Source organism: Homalodisca vitripennis, chromosome X, assembly GCF_021130785.1.
Source record: "Homalodisca vitripennis isolate AUS2020 chromosome X, UT_GWSS_2.1, whole genome shotgun sequence".
Taxonomy (NCBI): domain Eukaryota; kingdom Metazoa; phylum Arthropoda; class Insecta; order Hemiptera; family Cicadellidae; genus Homalodisca; species Homalodisca vitripennis.
This window is the reverse complement of record NC_060215.1, coordinates 56,397,631-56,416,680: the sequence shown is the minus strand read 5'-3', so window position 1 is coordinate 56,416,680 and position 19,050 is coordinate 56,397,631. Positions and strand designations below refer to the sequence as shown.

General features: G+C 32.5%; 1 protein-coding gene across 35 annotated transcripts in view; it reads left to right on the top strand.

Annotated features, from left to right (window-relative positions):
• The window catches only part of LOC124369014 (calponin homology domain-containing protein DDB_G0272472), a 75,730-nt gene that overhangs the window by 11,194 nt on the left and 45,486 nt on the right, over nt 1–19,050 (top strand). For 14 of the 35 annotated variants that reach the window (XM_046826668.1, XM_046826664.1, XM_046826672.1 and 11 more), the window contains exons 1-3: nt 591–740; nt 9,959–10,157; nt 18,589–18,642. In XM_046826668.1, the coding sequence (XP_046682624.1) occupies nt 706–740; nt 9,959–10,157; nt 18,589–18,642 (288 nt within the window). In that variant the 5' untranslated portion in view covers nt 591–705. Of the gene's footprint in view, nt 1–560; nt 741–2,961; nt 3,107–9,958; nt 10,158–18,588; nt 18,643–19,050 lie in introns of those variants that run through there. The other 21 variants (XM_046826650.1, XM_046826654.1, XM_046826648.1 and 18 more) reach the window with 8 other exon arrangements.

Below are 19,050 nucleotides of genomic sequence, written 5' to 3'. Positions count from 1 at the left end.
TATTGAAAATATGAAAATCAATGGTTCTAAAAGGGTTAAAACTGTCAACTTGAATAAAACCCATTGTGAAGAAAAGATGTACATCTTTATATAAGATATATATGTTAAAAAAAATTATTATTTACACCATTTTAAAATGAATTTCTTAAAACCCAACTTTACAACCCCAACCCAACGCAACACTAAATACAATAAAAGGTCAAAAAGAAGTGTAGATAGTGTTTAAAAATTATTAAATATTTTTAAACAAAATAAATATTTTAATATTTCATATAGAAGTAACAAGCAGATTTATCGGTCCCAGTACTTAACTGTCCAAATAATATGCTACTCACACAGCAATAAATGATGGTATATTATAGTGTAAAATAATTTTAAATTTTATCCATTAGCAGTTTTCTAAAAATAACTTAATTGAAAGCAACGAACATTGAAGCTAATAGGAAATAAATGGAATAAACAAAGCTTGAGCAAAGGAAGTGATATTTGTGAGATCATGTACACAGAGCTCCTACTTGCGCACTAGAGGCTGGCACTAGACCAGGGACGGAAATATCCAACCTTGAGGACTACCTAACCGCGTTATCAATCTCAATGTGATTGTGCCGTACCGACTGTGCCCTCAGCCCACTTGGTCAACATGGTCCGTAACTAAATGCATGACACCGTCACCGCCCCACGTGTACGTCTTGTCGTCAACTGTGTATGTGTGTTGTCTTTCCCTCGGTCGTCCTTACTTGGTTGGTTTCATTTTCAACCCTTACTTTACAATCAGTTAAGCCATTAAACCCTTCCAAAACCAAAGTAGTTGTTGTACTTGTTCTTAAGGATGAAGATAATTATATCGATCTAATCTCTAGAATCCTCTGTTCATACCTCATTAGTACAGAACCTCTTAAATAGACCACCTGGACCATGTATTTGCCATTTTTTATGTTTAAAACAAGTGTATTTTACAGTGAATTGTGGGATTTTATTAAAATATCTGTTATCAGGCTTGACATTTTCATATAATTTTCAAATTTTGATTGTGTTTCTGATAATGTGACACCTTCCTCAACACTTAAAAAGTTTATAAATGATTAGTCACTTATTTGCACTAAGATCTGAAATTAAAAATAGACTTCTACCTCTAGAATATATGTTTGTTTTAGAGAAGAATAGTTTTTTATTCTTAAAAAAAATTGATATTAGGTTAGAAGATGTGAGAATTTACACATGTAGCACGCACTGTGACGCACTTTTAAAACTGATCAGGCCAATCTTTTTCCATTATGTACACATCTAACAGTTGAAAAGTAAAGGAAATCCTAGCATTTAGAACAAAGATGTTTTATTTAATCTTAAAAATATTAAAGTTTATTGATTTCTGACAGATGTTAATACACCTAATGTGATTGTAAATAGCGTAATATAAATCTTTTATGAATGTATAATATTTTGTTTTTATGAGTAAAAAGCATGTAATTAGTTTTGTCCTTAAAATTATGTTTTACATTTGTTAGATGTGTGATATTATTTTAATTTTAAAAATAATTATATTTTGAAACCTGTTTGTTATTTTCATTTTAAGTAAATTTCCTGTGCTATTACAAGCATTAATTTTGTATGGTTTGGTTATGTGTTGTACATGTACACATGAACCAGGAATTAATTAGATTAATTTTCTATTGGATAAAAAATCCCATCCAATTTAGAAGAGCAGATTTTCAAAAGACCCAAGGTGCTAGGATCAATGGTAGCAAGGGTTCCTGCTTTGACCATATTTGATCAACAAGTTGTATTGTACATATTCAATTCGTTAAGGCCATTTTAAATTTGATTACAAGTACAATAGATGGTATGTGACAGTTGAAATTAAAATGGCAATAGGTGAGAAAAAATCAATAAGAAGAGTACCTGCAGTAATGACTTTTCAACTCCCTGGTTTCTCACATATGAGATAGGTAGACAAATCTAGTCATAGGATTACATGGCCAGTATCGTAACTGTAACCTATGTTTCCATTCTGGTTCACATTGATACATTGCTAAGATAATTAAAATCATGTGATATTTTTATCTTAATATGGGAAGCTATCCTCAGTCAACAGATATTAAACAGAAACTCATCTCAGTTACACATCACTGGTCAATTTTGGTTATGGCTCAAGAATAAGATTCATCTTTACTTTCATTCAAGGACTCAAATTTCATTTAATAGTTTGAAGATGATGTCAGGTTACACCACACTACTCTGTTGGGTCTGTCCTTAAAAATGCACATCTCTAAATAAGACCAAGATAACATTCAGTGTTTTCCTTGTAACAAGTGATGGATTGTGCGTTTAGGAGTACTGGTATAATCAAAGAAAGACACACTTGTGCTTCTTGTTACTGACGCTGTACTGAGTAAAATAAATCTGTATCACAGACTGAAAAGATACTGTACTATTCCCTGCAGAGTTATAACGACTTGGCTACATATTGTGTGCAGAAACATTTTCTAAGCTTAAAAGTTCTGTAGTTTTGAAATCGTAAGGTATGATGATCGTGAGAATGAGATCAGCCTCCAAACATTCTTGACCTAATAGGAGGCTACAACTATTTAACTTTGAGAGTAATTCATACTTAAACTGGAATTTGTTTCTGTGGTTGGTTAACACTTGTACCAAAGAAGGTATACAAAAGTTCCTGAAATAGTACTGGGCTGGATGAAGCTTACATGGTAAACATTTCTCCCGGTGGGCAAGCGTTGTGCAACTCCTTGAAGGTTAAGCGCAGTCATTACTGTCACTTGGTTGACTGCGTTCAATCACAGTAAAGTTTGTTCTCAAAATAGTGTCGTTTCCTTCATGTTTTTGTCAGAACCCTGTTCTTTCATATCCCTCCTTATCTGTGGGGACAAAATGAAAGTGCACAAATCATGATCAGGCAAATAAAAACCATTGAATAGGGATTTAATAAGGAGACATGTAGTTTCATGCTTAAAAGAATACACTGAAATTATGGCTTTAGCAGGTCCATTAATTTAGTGGAAAACTTGACAAAATGGTCCAAGTGACCAAGTTTTCCCGCAGAACATTCAACAAAACTGCCTGGACTTAGCTCGCAAGGTACCTATTTCAGGTAAAGTACTAATCACTTTTTTTTTCGTTTGTCATAAAACTATTCAAAGAACTATTGGGTACACTCCTCACATAGCAGGAAGCTGTGCAAGAGTATTGGTGAGGGAGGGGTGTAAGGAGGGAATAGACAGTTATGTCTATATGACATTTTTTGGGGTCACTAGTAAAGTTACATATAAAACACAAACCTTGATTATATTGGACTAGTTTTAAGATTAGCTTTATTCATTAGTTCTTAATCAGACTCAATTCTAAAAATATGCCACATTTTAGAATGATCCAGGAGACTATGGCAAATATCTTTTACAAACAAGAACAAGAGAAAAGTCATTCATAATATGAGTCATGAACATTGTCTTTAAAATTATAAACACACTCTAAACACAGTTATTGTAACCCCAAACAGTCTAATGACAGAAAATACATCATCATTGCATATTTCCATCTCAAAAGTAATCTCATCAATCCTAAGATGCTAGAAAATTCTGGTTAGGAAGCAAATCACTTGGATCTTCCAAACTTGCCTTTAAATATAAATTTTGACATTCATTTTTATGGTCTACACTAATTTGCAAATTTAGTCTAATTGTAGACCTGGGCAAGAACGTAGCCATAATACAATTTTGGGGAATGTGTCAGACAACTGACATTTTCCTGTAGTGGACAAAAAGTAAGATAAGTACTTATGCAACAAAACAAAGAACCACACATTCCCCATTTCGTTCTTTAAAAAGTTCTTAACCTGTTTCAATGTTGAGAATGATCTTTCAACAGTACATAACATTATTGATATTTACATCATACATATTACATGAGTACACTTATTTCAATGCAATGTATGGTTTTTATAACTAAAAAAATTGTGAAACCCCAAGTTAATAATGGTTGATTCTGTTGACTACTAAACAACAAAAGTAAAATAAATTATATTAACAGAGACAACTGACTTACACTGTAGTACAAAATATAACAGTATTTAATTTGGTTTCCAAGAATTTATAATTTTTTATAAATTGTCTATATTTATACACATTAGTTGCCTTATGTAAAATAAGCAAAGCTATAATATCAGCTATTGAATGTATATAACAATCATTGAATATTCATTTTTAAGCAGAAGTTATCTGGTTTTGTACATACAGTATTTAAAAACTTTGTTTGGAAGTATCCAAAGCTTCTTGTTTGAATTTTGTTTTTGATGATGGAAGGATTGTGAAGGAAAAAGGATTTTTCTGGATATTTGCCACCGTCTATTGATGCAAAACAATCAGTAACACTACATTTCAAGATCTGCAATCTGATCTCTTCCTCAGGTGAATAACTAACCTAACACATCTTATGCTTGTTGGGCCACTTCTGTAAAACAATAAAGGAATAAGAGGTGATAATCTTAACTTTGGTGTGAATGCCCAGGGGAGATTATTGTTTAGCCAATTGTATGATCATTTGCTTTAAATACTTCAGTAGGGCTAGTTGTTTATGGTATTTGATATTTATTATATTATTATTTAAAATAGTGGATACAAAATAGAACAGATAAAAAACATACTTAATGGTAAAACATAGTTTTAAATATATGTTAACTTTATACATAATTTAAAAACAAATTTTAAATAAAAAATGTCATCTGGAATTTGAGGAAATTTTAAGTTAAGTCATCATTTTAGTTAAGTACTGCATACCTATTACAATGTAGTAAAAACTGTACATTATAGCAGTCTGTCTTCTTGGTTATTGGTGGTGGTTCGGAAGTCTTCTTTAAGCCATTGGTCTTCAGGTTAAGTGTTAGAGAGGGCTTATTTGGCCTTAACTCTGCCTGTTGAAGACATTCTTTACCTTTTACAAATTTTTTAAAAATTATCTTCAAAATTTGACAAAATACAATACAAAATCTGAAAGGGTATTTAAAAAGACTTCCTTTCGTTGTTGTTTTCTTTTGATATGCTCTTCTAGTATTATTAAGAATTGACTATATATGAGATAAGTTTTTCACAGTGTTGAAGTGGAGTGGACTAGTATAATTTTCTGTCAACGCACAAATGCTAGTGCATTCTATTGAGTGTATAATTAAATTGTTAATAGTCTGACAATGCCAATCCACATTTGTGGCTAAAGCCGTAAAGGGAGGTAGTATAATTTGAGGTTTTGTTAATGTTTAAACTAATAAAATCTTTTCCTCTGTTCCATCACTTCAAACTCAATCTCGTTTCAAAAAAAGCTATTAAGGATCACTAGTGTGCTTTCTTTTACACTCTAATAAGCTTGATACACATGACTTATATACCATAATTATGGTAATTCTAATTTTTGTAGAATTAGTAATTAAAATAGTATGATATGTGGTGAGTTAGTTTTTTCTCTTCAACATCTAAATATTTCCGGTTTTATAATCAGTTATAAATCACCATTACATACATTTCTATAAAAGTGAATCAGAACATTCAGTGATTAACACTTAGTTAAATTCATTCTTAAGGTGGAAATACTAAATGCATTGTGAACTTTTGCATTTGGCCCAATTCTTGAACTGGACCAGTGTTGACATATAAACAAACACCACAGTCCTCGACAACACAGAGCCAGAAATAGAGAGGATGTTGGTCTGATGGTTCAATAGAACTGGAAACTCTACCGCACTAGCAAACTGTCTTTCATTTTCACTCATAGTTTCAACCTTTTACCAATACAATTATTGGATTATTCTAACTCTAAACTTCTTATGGCAGTAAATTATTAATGCTTTATCTTGTAATAATTAAATTAGTGTGTTTATAAAATAAAACCCAAAACACTGTTTTTACCACTGTCATAAAATTGCTAATTATATTTATTCTACTGCCTCATTTAAAAACTAAAGAGATAAAAATCATTTGTAAATTCACTTAAACAATTTGTTTTACTGTCATGATAAATGTCTCTTAGTAACAATAATAAAACAATTGGACACACACACACACATATACACGCACACGCTTTGTAAGAATATTCATTATACATGTTATCCATGTTCTCATGTTATCCAAAAAGAGTGTAATTATTTAATAAAAATATTTAATTATAGTTAACAATATATTTTATACTATTTTAAACATTAAAACTTTTGAATTTTACAATGTAACTGCATAACTCAAAAATTAACTTTGAATATTTTTAATTTAAAACAATATGCTTTTAGTTAGCTATTGATTCAAAGGAAATTGTTTTGTTTAAAATATATTATTTTTAACCTATTAAACGGATCATATTAATTTAAAGGAAATAAATTAATGTTATTCCTTTCTCAGATTAAAGAGGGTAGTAGAAAAAGACAAGTATAGATTTTTCGTTGATAGTATCTTGTGTTTGTCAATAGAAAGTTGCTGAAAGGCCTCTCGATGTAGGTGAAGTATTTTTAGAGAAGGAGAGGAATGGCCTAGATAATCTAACTCGGTCGATTCTCCACATAACTTTACTCATTTGTATTCTCCTCTTTTACCTAATTTGTTTAGGAAATTCATTTATTTTGTTATATAGCTTCCGATTATTTATACTTCAAAGTACATATATTCTGTACTTCTTATTAGATTTTGTAATCAAATAAACTTTGAGCTTCCAATGAATTTTTGTGCGCAATATTTACATCAATTAAATTGATTTTTTAGTAGTAACTGTACTCAAAATTCGTATTATTTTATGACCCCTTATTAGTTGTAATATCCAATATTTAGATAGGTTATATACATAGAAAACCACATACTCACGAGTTACAAGTATCATTTGATGATTTTTAAATAGCTGACACAGTTACATGGTATAACATTCTGTATATGGCATATACTCATAACCATATCATAACGAATATTCATAATGAGTACTTCAGAAAAAAATGCAATAAAATGCTGAGAATATATTATTCAATGCTGTGTTTTAAAATTTAATGAGTGCTTTAGAAGTGTTCTGTAACCGTTGAATATTAAAATATCCACATGGAAATAAAGTAGTATTTTAATGGAAACTACAAACCACCATATTTTGAGCTTATAATATGTTTTAGAGCAATAAATAATATTCAATGTAGTGTATTCAAAATTTCATCACCACATTAATATACTTATGTTTAATTCAAAACACTAGTTAATTAGTATTTACTAGTTAATTAGGCTAAGTTAAATATAAAATCAAACTTGTGATGATATATATTTACAGACAGTTACTTAGAATCCTAAACTTATAATTTTCATCCTACAGGTCTGTAAGGTTTTTTTAAATTTTACAGGAAAGTGTTTATTGCTTAGAAAATACATTTAGCCAAGTAAAAACTGAATTTGTGGCAATATATGCTATTCCCATAACGTCATACATTTTTTAATAAAAATTTGGAACGTTTGTGATGTTTGTTTCTTTTGTCTCTATTGTGATTGGCGCTCCAATGGCTGTTTTTACATTATTTGACATTTTTAAAATATGGGGTTTGTCTTGTTTGTTTTAGCTTTGGTTACAGGTTTTCTTCTTATCTGTATCAGTATTTTTATCATCAAATGTTTAAGTTAGAAGAGTTTAAAAAAATTATATATATTTAATTTTTATACCAAATACATTTCAGAAGTTAAGACAAGAAGATATATTTTAAGACAGTGAGAGTTTGATATACACTAATTAATAATTAACCATTGTGAATTATTATATTAAAACTATACTGTAATAGTATGTACCAAGGCCAAGAGGTTAGTGATGTTTCCTATCATCTGGAATCATCATGTGAACTCTAAAAACTTTCTGAGCAAGGAGCAAACCGTTCACATTGCACCAAATACAACGAATGAAAATGCTAGCTTTGTTGCAATTTTATTAAAAGAAACTATCAAAAACATAATGTAATATTAAGATTAAGAAAACATTCTTCAAGAAATTTTGTTGAACTGTTTACTGGTTTAGAAAAGATAATATTTCTCATTCTGTATGTCTTATCAGCTGTTGCATAAACACCAATAAGGAGAGAATTAGATGCTTTTAATGTAGTGTAATGGAAAGTATATACTATTTTGCCACTAATTACATATTTGCCAATTTACTACATTAAAATATTCTTCCATATTGTTTAACCAGGTGAAATAAAAATGTATTTATTGTCGTTCAGGCTTACAAAAGCATTGACAAAGTTATTTATATTGAGCAGTATTGCCACGTCACTAATCTACTTAAATAAATAATGTAAGGATATTTAAAGTTACAACAAATAAGTCAATAAATAAAAAACAGTTAAAAATGTATTACTTAGTAAAATCTTAAACAACTTAATCTCTATGAAAACTAGAGATCAAAATAACAATAGAAACAATATAAGTTATACATACATAAACAAAAACATAAATTTATTTATTCATAAAATTAGACAAACACTTATTATAAAACATTAATAAATAATTAAGTACAGTTGCACAGTATAAAAATAAATTCTTAGTTTAAAAATTGATCACAGACAGTAAAAAAAATTCATTTAAAGAATAAAAGGGATTGTTGAGTAACCACTTATAAAATTTGTGTTTAAATATCTTCACTGAATTTTCATTTATAAGGTGAATAAACCTTATTGTACACTTTAATAGACAATACAATATGACTAGATAAAGATTTGCTTAGTCTGTGATACTCAATTACTGCCTTATTCTTGTTACGAGTATTGTGGTCATGAATTTCATTTGTAAATTTTAAAAAGTCATGATTCTTCAAAATGAAAGTAATCAAATCAAATATATATAAGTTTATGATTGTTTGCACTTCTAATTTAGTGAACAAAGGTCTACAGTGAGCTTTTGTTTCTGATTTTGTTATTACTCTAATTGCTTTTTTTTGAAGAATTAAAATTTCATCGATCCTAGAACAGTTGCCAAATAAAATTAAACCATATCGAAAAACTGATTGAAAATAAGCATAATAAGCTGTTTTCAGATAGTGACTTGGTACACAACTTGTTAATTGTTTTAAAAGATATATAACTCTTGATAATTTTGAGGATATATAATCTATATGAGCCTGCCAACTTAACTTATTATCAATATAGATTCCTAAAAATTTAGTCCTGGAAACCCTATCCTTGTCAATATTATTGCTGTCCATAGTTCTTAACGTAAATAACATCTTTTGAGTTTTATTTTCATTGAGCAAAAATCCATTTGTTCTGAACCAAGAAGCAGCATCTGTTATAGTGGCTTGAGATAGTAAATTAAGTTCATTCACATTATTGGCAGTATTTAGGAATGTAGTATCATCAGCATATAAAAATGATTTTGTGTTTAATGAGTTTGGCAAATCATTAATGCTAATTAAAAATAAGAGTGGTCCCAACACAGATCCTTGAGGTACTCCCCATTCAACAAAAACATCCTTGGATGTTTCACCATTAACTGAAACTGACTGCAAACGGTTCTTAAGATAAGATTCAAAAAAATTTTAGAGGTGTACCAGAAATACCATAATATTTCAACTTCAATAAAAGGTCATCATGATTTACACAATCAAAAGCCTTACTCAAGTCACAGAAAGTAACCTGAGCAAAGGCTTTATTTTCAAATGTCAAAAGAATTTCTCTTACCAGCCTGTCCACAGCATCAATTGTCGATCTTCCCTTTCTAAATCCAAACTGAGACAATTGTAGGTAGTTATTATTTTCAAAGAAGAAGCTAACCTGATCATATACTATCAGTTCAAACAGCTTGGCTAATATAGGGATTAATGATACTGGACGATACTGGACGATAATGGAAAGTATATACTATTTTGCCACTAATTACATATTTGCCAATTTACTACATTAAAATATTCTTCCATATTGTTTAACCAGGTGAAATAAAAATGTATTTATTTCTGGTTACAGGCCTCCTGTATTCATCTACAACATGCCTGCTGTGAACCCCAACAACCCTAACCAGGGAGGTCCACAGAGAACCACGTTCAGACCGCCGTGGGTAAAAGAGGGGCCGACACCACTGCCTATGCCCACAGCTCCTTGGACTGCTAGAGGAAGGGAAGCCACTGCTGCTACTGCCACTGCTCCTCCCGAGGAATCTAAGAAGGTACAATAGTAGTTTATACTCTAGAAAAGCATCACAATTTTTTATTTAAATTGAATAACATGTAAATATTTATTGCATACAATTTTTTTATGTAGTTAGACTATTTATTTTTCAATATTCTAATCTAATAGTACTTTTTTTAAAAAGAAAACAGCTAAAATCGGAGTGGTTTAACAATGTTTGGGTAAATGGAAAATAATTTGTGTACTCTCAGACCTGAACCTGTTACAACATTCTAAAAACCTGTTCATGTGGCAAACAACAAAATTTCTGTATAGGGCATGAGTGCTGAAAGTAGATGTAAAGCTGTGAGTTGTGGAAGGAAGTACTTTGAAGGGGAGTGGGTGACAGATACTACAGATTTATTCATCATTAGCTTTTTGTTCTGACAAGGATATAAATTCGAATCATTAGAAATATTACCGGAGGTCTTTTGTTTTACCTAATAATGAATGGGGTATAGTAAAAAAATTCTCGGAATTGGTTTTTTAAATATATATATATGTATTTATTTATTTATTAAACAAAGTTATAAACTTACACATCTATTTTCCTTTGAAATACTCACCTACTGCAACAGCACACTTGCCCCAATGTTCATACAGCTGTTCGAACACTTTGGAAATCATAATGTAATAGTTCTTTAATTTTTGTCATCGCCATTTTCTTGACAGCCTACAAATCTACAAATCATTTTCCCTTCAATGATGTTTTCAGTCACCTGAACCTGTTCAGGTTACCTAACAGCAAGAAAAAAGAAACTCTTGGTTCTTCTTTTTTTCCTGAAGAATCGGCTGGTGCCAGGTCAGGCTAGTAGGGTGGATGTTCTAGCATGGTAATACTGTTCTTGGCTAGATAATCACGCTTTTACAAAGACTGATGTGCAGGGGCGTTGTCACGAAACAAAAACCAATTGTTTCCATCAAATTTTTAGGATGTTTCCTCCTGTTTGCATCTCTTAAGTGGCTAAAAATTTCCACATAAAGTCCTTTGGTCAATTTTTTCCCCTCTGAACGAAATTGTAGTGAATTAAACATTTTTAGTCAAAAAACACTTCCAGCATAACTTTTTCCTTGCTTTTGTCCAAGCAAAATTTTCCTTTCCTTGGAGATTTTTTTGTGTTTCATTCAGAGGACTGACGTTTTGATTTATGGTCGTAGAGAAAATACCATGTTTTGTCACCTGTTAAATTATTTTCCATTTCGAATTCCAGCGGCAAGGACGCTGGGTGTACATTTAAATCAAATCCAGACTACTTTTGACTGTACTTTGTATAAGTGCACATAAGTAGTAGATTATGCCAAATCCACTAATTATCTTTATACTCTTTATATCGAAAAGCTCAGGAAAAACTTTTCTAACATCATCTGCTAACTTCTGCATTGCCAAATCTCCTGACCTCTGAGCCACTCCTATTCAAGTTCTAGTCTCTTTAAAATATTTCTTAAGTGTTAAGAGGACTCTGGCTTGTAAATATTCTTATCAGAAGTTACGATTTTCCTTTTGGGTAGGATAAAAGCCATTGCACTATTTTCACCAAAGGATCTGTGAACCCCTGTGACTGTCAAAGTCATTGGATGTTCTGCTCCAATGATGTTATAGCTTACTTCTGCCTCTTCTTTATAACTCCATTTTTTATACTAAAGGACAACTCAATATTTTATGCCTGTCAAGAGGGAATTCCACAACAATTGTAGTTATTTTAAGTAGTAGTTGGGAGCAGCTTGCCCACATAGTGGCTCATTGGTATGTGAATTTTTACAGTATGTACTTACATGTATGTTGACTGAAGAAAACAACATGTTACTTATATAAAAATATAACTTCCTGGAATTATATATCATTAAATAAAGAGTAATTCATCTTCAAAGTACAGAATAAGGTCAAATATTTTCCTTTGTTGGAAGAAGTGCTGAACTAAAGTATTAGTTGTGATTTGTGGAGGGAATTATTTGGGGAGAGAAGAGATAACCATTACCACAAAGCAATTCATCTTCAGGTTACAGAACATGTTCAGATGTTTTGCAGAAGTTGGAGGAGTGTTGAAAGAAGGTGTCAAGATGTAACTTTATCACAGTTTGTAGTCTAACAAGGTTCTTGTTCTCAATCTAATAATTATTGTTTTAAGATGAGTTTTCTTATAATTTATTTTGTCAACTAATAGATCATGTAAATATGCATTTTTTAAGCTCGGACATACAAACTTAAAACTTTAATAAAGTTAAACTCATATATTACAAAAATATTTCCCCTCACCTCTGCCCCTTAGTACACATCCAATTTATGTGAGTATCATTAATCTACTTTTTCAGTTTAATTTGTTTCTGCCATATTTTTGAAAACTAATAAAACATATACAAGGGCTATCTGGAATTTTATCTTTGATAACAAAATAATTTAGTTACTACTTTTACACGAATAGTAAGTAGTTACTTCACTACATCCTTTGTTCTTATCATTCTTGTAATGTTATTATTGTTTCAATAGATTCTGATCTAGTAATTCCATTAATTCCCATAATAAGTTAACTTGAAGACTTACGACTGCTTGACAACTCACATTATTGTCAATAAACTGAAGGATAATTTTATCACTTCAAATTAAATGTTTTATCTATCAGAGTATAGTTCAAACTTTTTACAGATGAGTATTCTTCTTCATATAATTAAATAGTATAAGTATAAAATAAAATGACACCAAAGAAAGAAATAGACTGGGCATTTTCATATAAAACCATTACAGAAGTTGAAGTCGAACCACACTCCCTCATTGGTCATTTCATTAAAGCAATGGCCAAAACTGGGACTCAGTTTTATTTTACAATGTTTATTAACACTACCATAAAGCATGGTTACAGTTGTAATCAAATTCTGAAATTTTTTACTTCTGTACATAAGTATATGTGCATGTTGATAAGCTGTTATAACGTCTAGTTTGTGTTTCACATTAATTAGAAAAAAATCATAAACACTAGTAACAAAACTTAATTAAAAATATCTAAAAGTCCTTCTGTGAGAAAGTTTTTGTTTATTTGGTCAGGTGAATTTTGTCAGCAGGAAGGTTGTTAGAAAAAGACCTGAATAAAAATGTTTACTCTTCATATTATTTATAAAATGTAGTTTGGCTACAAATGTGGTTGGAAGTGGGCTATTATCATGTGATGCGCCCTACCCAGTATCATCTAAGTTGTTATCAGAATAGCCCATTAAGTCTTCTGCAGTGAAGTTCATAACTGAGGTGTTGAAGGACAAATAATGTTATAGACAATATTGTCTAAACATTTTGTTATGTTTAGTTAGTGAAAACAAATAAGTGTATATAGCATATTTTATACATTTTTATGAAACAATGGACAAATTAAAAATACATTAAAGTACATAAGAAATTAACAAATTGTTAGTTGCTTCCATAATACAGTATTAGTCAAAATAAACAGTACTGAAATGGTAATATTTTATTATGGTAAACACAGTAACATTACATATAGATTTTACCAATAAATACAAGTCAAAGGAAGCAAAATCGGTTAAACTCGGTATTAACATGTCCAACATGACCCCCGTTCAGTTTGAGGCAGCACTCGTATCGTTCTTGTAGGTTTTGCATAATTTTTATGAATAAGGAGTTGTTCCATTCTCTTAATACACATGGTTATTTTTTCTTTGAGATGAACAATGGTAGATGGTGAGTCCTCACGGAAAATGATCTCTTTCAACATTCCCCAGACGTAGGTGTCTGGTGTTGTAAGATCGGGGGAGTGGGCTGGGTAAGGAAAGTTTGTTCTAAGACGGGTGAGTCAGTTGCCAAAGGTTTGTTGGAGGAAAGCAATGTTGTTAACGGCAGTGTGACTGGTTGCACCATCTTGCTGGAACCACTGTGAATTTAACGGCAGGTTTCATACCTGACAAAATTTCCTGAAGTCTCTCACAAAACGATCAAGAATGGCGTATATCGATACTGATTTACAGTAAGAGTCTCTCCATTGTTGCCTTCAAAAAAGTATGGTCCCACTATACCCCTTCACAGACACAGCGCACAAAATGGTTACACGCTTACTATGTTGTGGCCTCTCTGCAACAATGTCAGAACGTTCGAATCCAAGGAAACGTGTTGTCTGCTTGTTTATGAAACCATTAAGGTGCACATGACATTCATCTGTAAACCATACATCACTCAGAAACTCAGGTTCTTTATATCATATTGCTAACATTAAAGCACAGTACTGAAATCTGGCTAGTTTGTTTCTCCAGTTCAAAGGTTGTCCAGTTTGTACCCTGTAGGGAAAACCACCAATGTTTTTGAACATTCTTTGCAATTGATGTCCTGCTAATATTCAGTTTAAGAGATGCTTGCATTAGGCTTAATTTCAGTGACTGTAACACTTGCTGCAACACTCTTCCGTAGTTTTCATTTGTACAGACAGTAGTTGGGCAGCCTGAAAAGCCCTTTTGCTGTGTCAAAACACTACCTGTTCTTCGACATTTTTCAACAACACTAAGAATCATAGCATTACTAGGTGGGCTTTTTTGGAAATGTTCCTGAAAACGTACTTGCAGTGTATGACAAGCTTGGCCCACCCGCACTTCCAATTCTGTATGAGCGAAAATAATGCTCTACGGTAAAAACTTCCTCTACCATTGTTAGCACCATGTTAGCAAAAACTAACCTCAAATAAGAAAGAAGTAATGAACACGAAGCCATGGCAATAATCGACAATTGAATCAGCTGATCGAGAAGGCAACTACAGCTGATTCAGTTTCAGTACTGTTTATTATGGCTAATGCTGTATATTAAAATGACAGCAAAATCATTATTGTTTTTCAAATGAACTACCTTTGTTAAAATGTACATTCTGTTATTATACTGTAATAATTTGCAGTACTGAGAAGTGAAGCATGTTATTCGGTAGTGGATGACTCATCACACCTCATTGGTCAAACTGCTCTGTCCTGGCTTTCATGGCCACTCACATATGTTGTCTATTTACTTCTTTGGTATGTAAAAATAATTGGGAAAGTCTTTGGCCATCTGTTGAGATTTAATAGTACAATCAACTAAATCAAGCTTTTGCAGCAACCCCCTCTTTCTTCTAAATTTAGCATCATTATTAGAAATGTAATAGGTATGCCAAGAACTCACTGCCTTGCCAGCCTAACAGTAACATTGGAAATACAACCAACGTGACTGGCAAGCCTAGTTTAACAGATTTATGATGGTATTGTGAATTCAGTGGCTTCATTGGCAAATCTGTCACTCTAACCTCAAAATAGTATTGAAAATACCTTGGCTTTGCTAGGATTACTATCTCACCATTTTCAGAATGGTAATTGGTATATAACACCCCATTGATGACAATATTAACCTATTGCGGGCACAGTTTTTGTTTGACATCCATGACAAGTTATTCACAGCAGCAGACATCACAGTAACTTTCTAGTAGATTTAGGATGAAGCTTCAGTCTGACAATTAAAGGAATGTGTTTGGCAATGAAATTGTTGTTCTCACAAAGCAAATCATCATCATTACTACGATTTCTGTCAGTACCACTTTCCAAAAATAATCTCTTGAGTTATGATTCATAAACAAAAATACAACCGAATGCCTTTTATAAACAAAACTGAAGTAGCAGAATGAAATATATGCATGTAAGCTCACAACATTCAAACACTTTCTAGAGGAAATGTAAAAAAATACAAAAGTTAGTGCTAAACCTAGAACGGAGGATGCAGCACGTGCGCTTTTAGCCCTATAGTCTACTGACTAGAAGAACCACATTTTGATCACAACGAGTTAAAGTCTCTCATTATCCTTTACATGGTGATAAGAGTGCACTAGCATTAAAACAAGGAATGCCCAAAATTTCATATATTTTGACCTTGCTGTAGAAAACCATCTTCAGTTAAAACTTATTGAACTGAGCCTGAGTTTTAAAAAATTAATGAGATCTGGTTTAATAAATGTTGACTAAAGATGGTTCTCCACAGCAAAATCAAAAAGATCTTGAAATTTTCTAGTGCATTAGTAGTGTCTTAACCTTTAGATGATAGTGATGACATCGCTCACATATATCTAAGAACTAAGTTTAACCTCATGGTGGTAGCCACTGGATACACAAGCAATTACATACTATATATATATATATATATATACACACCTCGAAACAATTAAAGGATCACTTTTATTGCGTCTTGTAAAAACAAGTATTAATAACAGAAGAATGTTTGAACTTTGCACACTGATAAAGGAACCTCTCGGTAGCAAAGATAAATAATTCTTGTTTATTTCTGACTAATTCAGTAAAAGATAAGAGCGATTATTTCGATATCATGTCCAAACAAGAATGAGATAAGGAAAGGTTCAGGCTCAGTTTTGTCAGAAGTTGATCTCGTTCAGTCTGGATTAGACTTCTATAGTTAGGCCTGTGTGTTTTTATTGTTATGGCGGGTGTTAGACGGTTTTTGTCTGAGAGTGATGTCAGTAGAGCTGTTACTTTGATAGAAGTGGGAGTTTCCCAACGAGAAGTGGGTAGGCGCTTAGGTGTGAGTCAATCAGTAATTTTCAAGATTATGGAACCGACATCAGGAGCTAGGTACTCTTCAAAGACGCCCAGGACAAGGCCGCTCGAGATCTACCACGCACATAGAAGATCGATTTTTACGAGTTAATGCACTTCGTAATCGATTTTTAACTGCTAGAGAACTTCAAAACGACCTAAGCCAGGTGACTGGAAATCGTGTGTCGGATCAGACTGTTAGAAATCGACTCCGGGAAGCTGGATTGAGATCTAGGAGACCTGCCCGAGTGCCGAGATTGACTGTGCGTCATAAGAGAGCCAGATTGCAGTTTGCAAGAGACCATAGGCGTTGGCAGCTGAGACAGTGGCGTAAGGTAATGTTCTCAGACGAGTCAAAATTTACAATTTTTGGTAATGACGGCCGCGTTCGAGTGTGGAGAAGAGGAAATGAACGGTTTATTAACTGTTGCCTAGCTCCCAGAGTTCCGTTTGGCGGGGGCTCAGTATTAGTGTGGGGTGGCATAACAATGGACGGTCGTACAGACCTTGTCATAATCCGAAACGGTACTTTGACAGCCCAGCGTTATGTGGACGAGAGGTGTTAGACGTTCATATTCGTCCGAGAGCAGAGCAAGCAGGTCAAAATTTTTTATTTATGCAAGACGGAGCTCGACCACATGCAGCAAGATTGGTCCGTGAGTACCTGGGCGAACACAACATACCACTGCTGGAGTGGCCAGCCTGCAGTCCGGACCTAAACCCGATTGAGCACGTCTGGGACCAACTAGGACGAAGTATCCGGGGCCCGCCCAAACCAACCCAGGACTTTGGATGAGCTGGAAATGGCATTACGAGAAGAATGGGAGCGGTTACCTCAAGATAGCCTCAGACGACTCATCAGAACCATGCCACAGCGTGTTCTTGCGGTTATATCAGCTAGAGGTGGCAATACAAGGTATTGAAAGTGAGATTCAAAAGACCAGACCATTTCTTATTACATTTGTACTTTATTAAGAGAGTTGTTTTCGTTTTAATTTTGCGGTTTTAAACTTTGTTTACTGTTCTAGCCTAAAATAAAATATCATATAAAAAAAACATATACGATGTATTTTACTTTCAACACCGACTTTGAAATAAAAAAAAATTATTAGAAAATTTCGAACCGTTAACCGAGTGCATTCTGTTAAAAAAGTGATCCTTTAATTGTTTTGAGGAGTGTATATATATATATATATATATATATATATACTGGCTTGCTGACATTATCTCACCAGCCTCAGGATGGTACTGGATATTGCATTACTTTACTGAAACCCGTTCTAATGTGGTATTCAGACTACAACATATTTCCACTGATATCTGAAAATAAATTTTGTGTGCTATCACAGTACTTTGTTACATGTGGGTGGAAGTAAAAAATAATTTTGGTTTCAACAAACTGATAACAGAAAATATCCTGTTGTGCCTAAATCCCATTCCAGTTCAAAAAGTGGATAAAGAGGAAACTGGTAAATGAATGAAATGAATAACTTGAATGGTTTTCATAACTAAAATTTTGATATTATAAGGAAGTTTATATTTACAGTACTATACATTTATTGATTTACTTTAAGCCATAAGTCAGTTTCCAGACAGCTCTTCTAACGTATCTGTCCATTATAGGCTATATTAATAATTTAACTTATCACTATATGCTTTATGAAACATTAGCTTTTAGCTTGTACAGCCATTTTCGGTGGAATTATATTAATTCTAACATTTGAGTTTATAAATATGAAATTTCTGTAGACAGTTTAGTGTATGCTTAACATGCTTAGTTGCTGACATTAGATCACTGTACTGTAGATTGCTTTTTTTGTATATTGCTTCAGTATGTCTAGCGCTTACTTTGTAGTAATTGTTTTAATGAACTACAGAAACAAGAAACTGCTGCTCTAGTTTCCAAACTACAGCCTCAAATCATTGAGAAGGTGAGTATAATTAACCATAAGAATGGTTGTAATGTGTATTTGGACTAGATAATCTGATAGTGTTTTATTCTCATCATATCAGGATCTGTACACTCTTATTTCTAGTCAAATCATGTATGGATGCCAGTAAAAATGGTAGTACAAACTTCATATACTGTGCGTTCTGAAAGTCGCTGTGTACCAAGTGACATAACAGGGATTAATTTCACCATTAGGTTGGTAGTTCTGTTGCCAAAGACAGTGAGACCTGTCAGTCGTTGGGTTGAGGTTGTACGTGTTTCATTTATTGAAGTTCTGTTGCAAGTGTTTTTTTGTTGCACGTGATGGTTCTTTCAGTAGAGGAATGCATTTTTTTTGTTGAATACGTATTTTGTGAAGGTGACAAGTACAGTGATTTAGTTGAGTAAA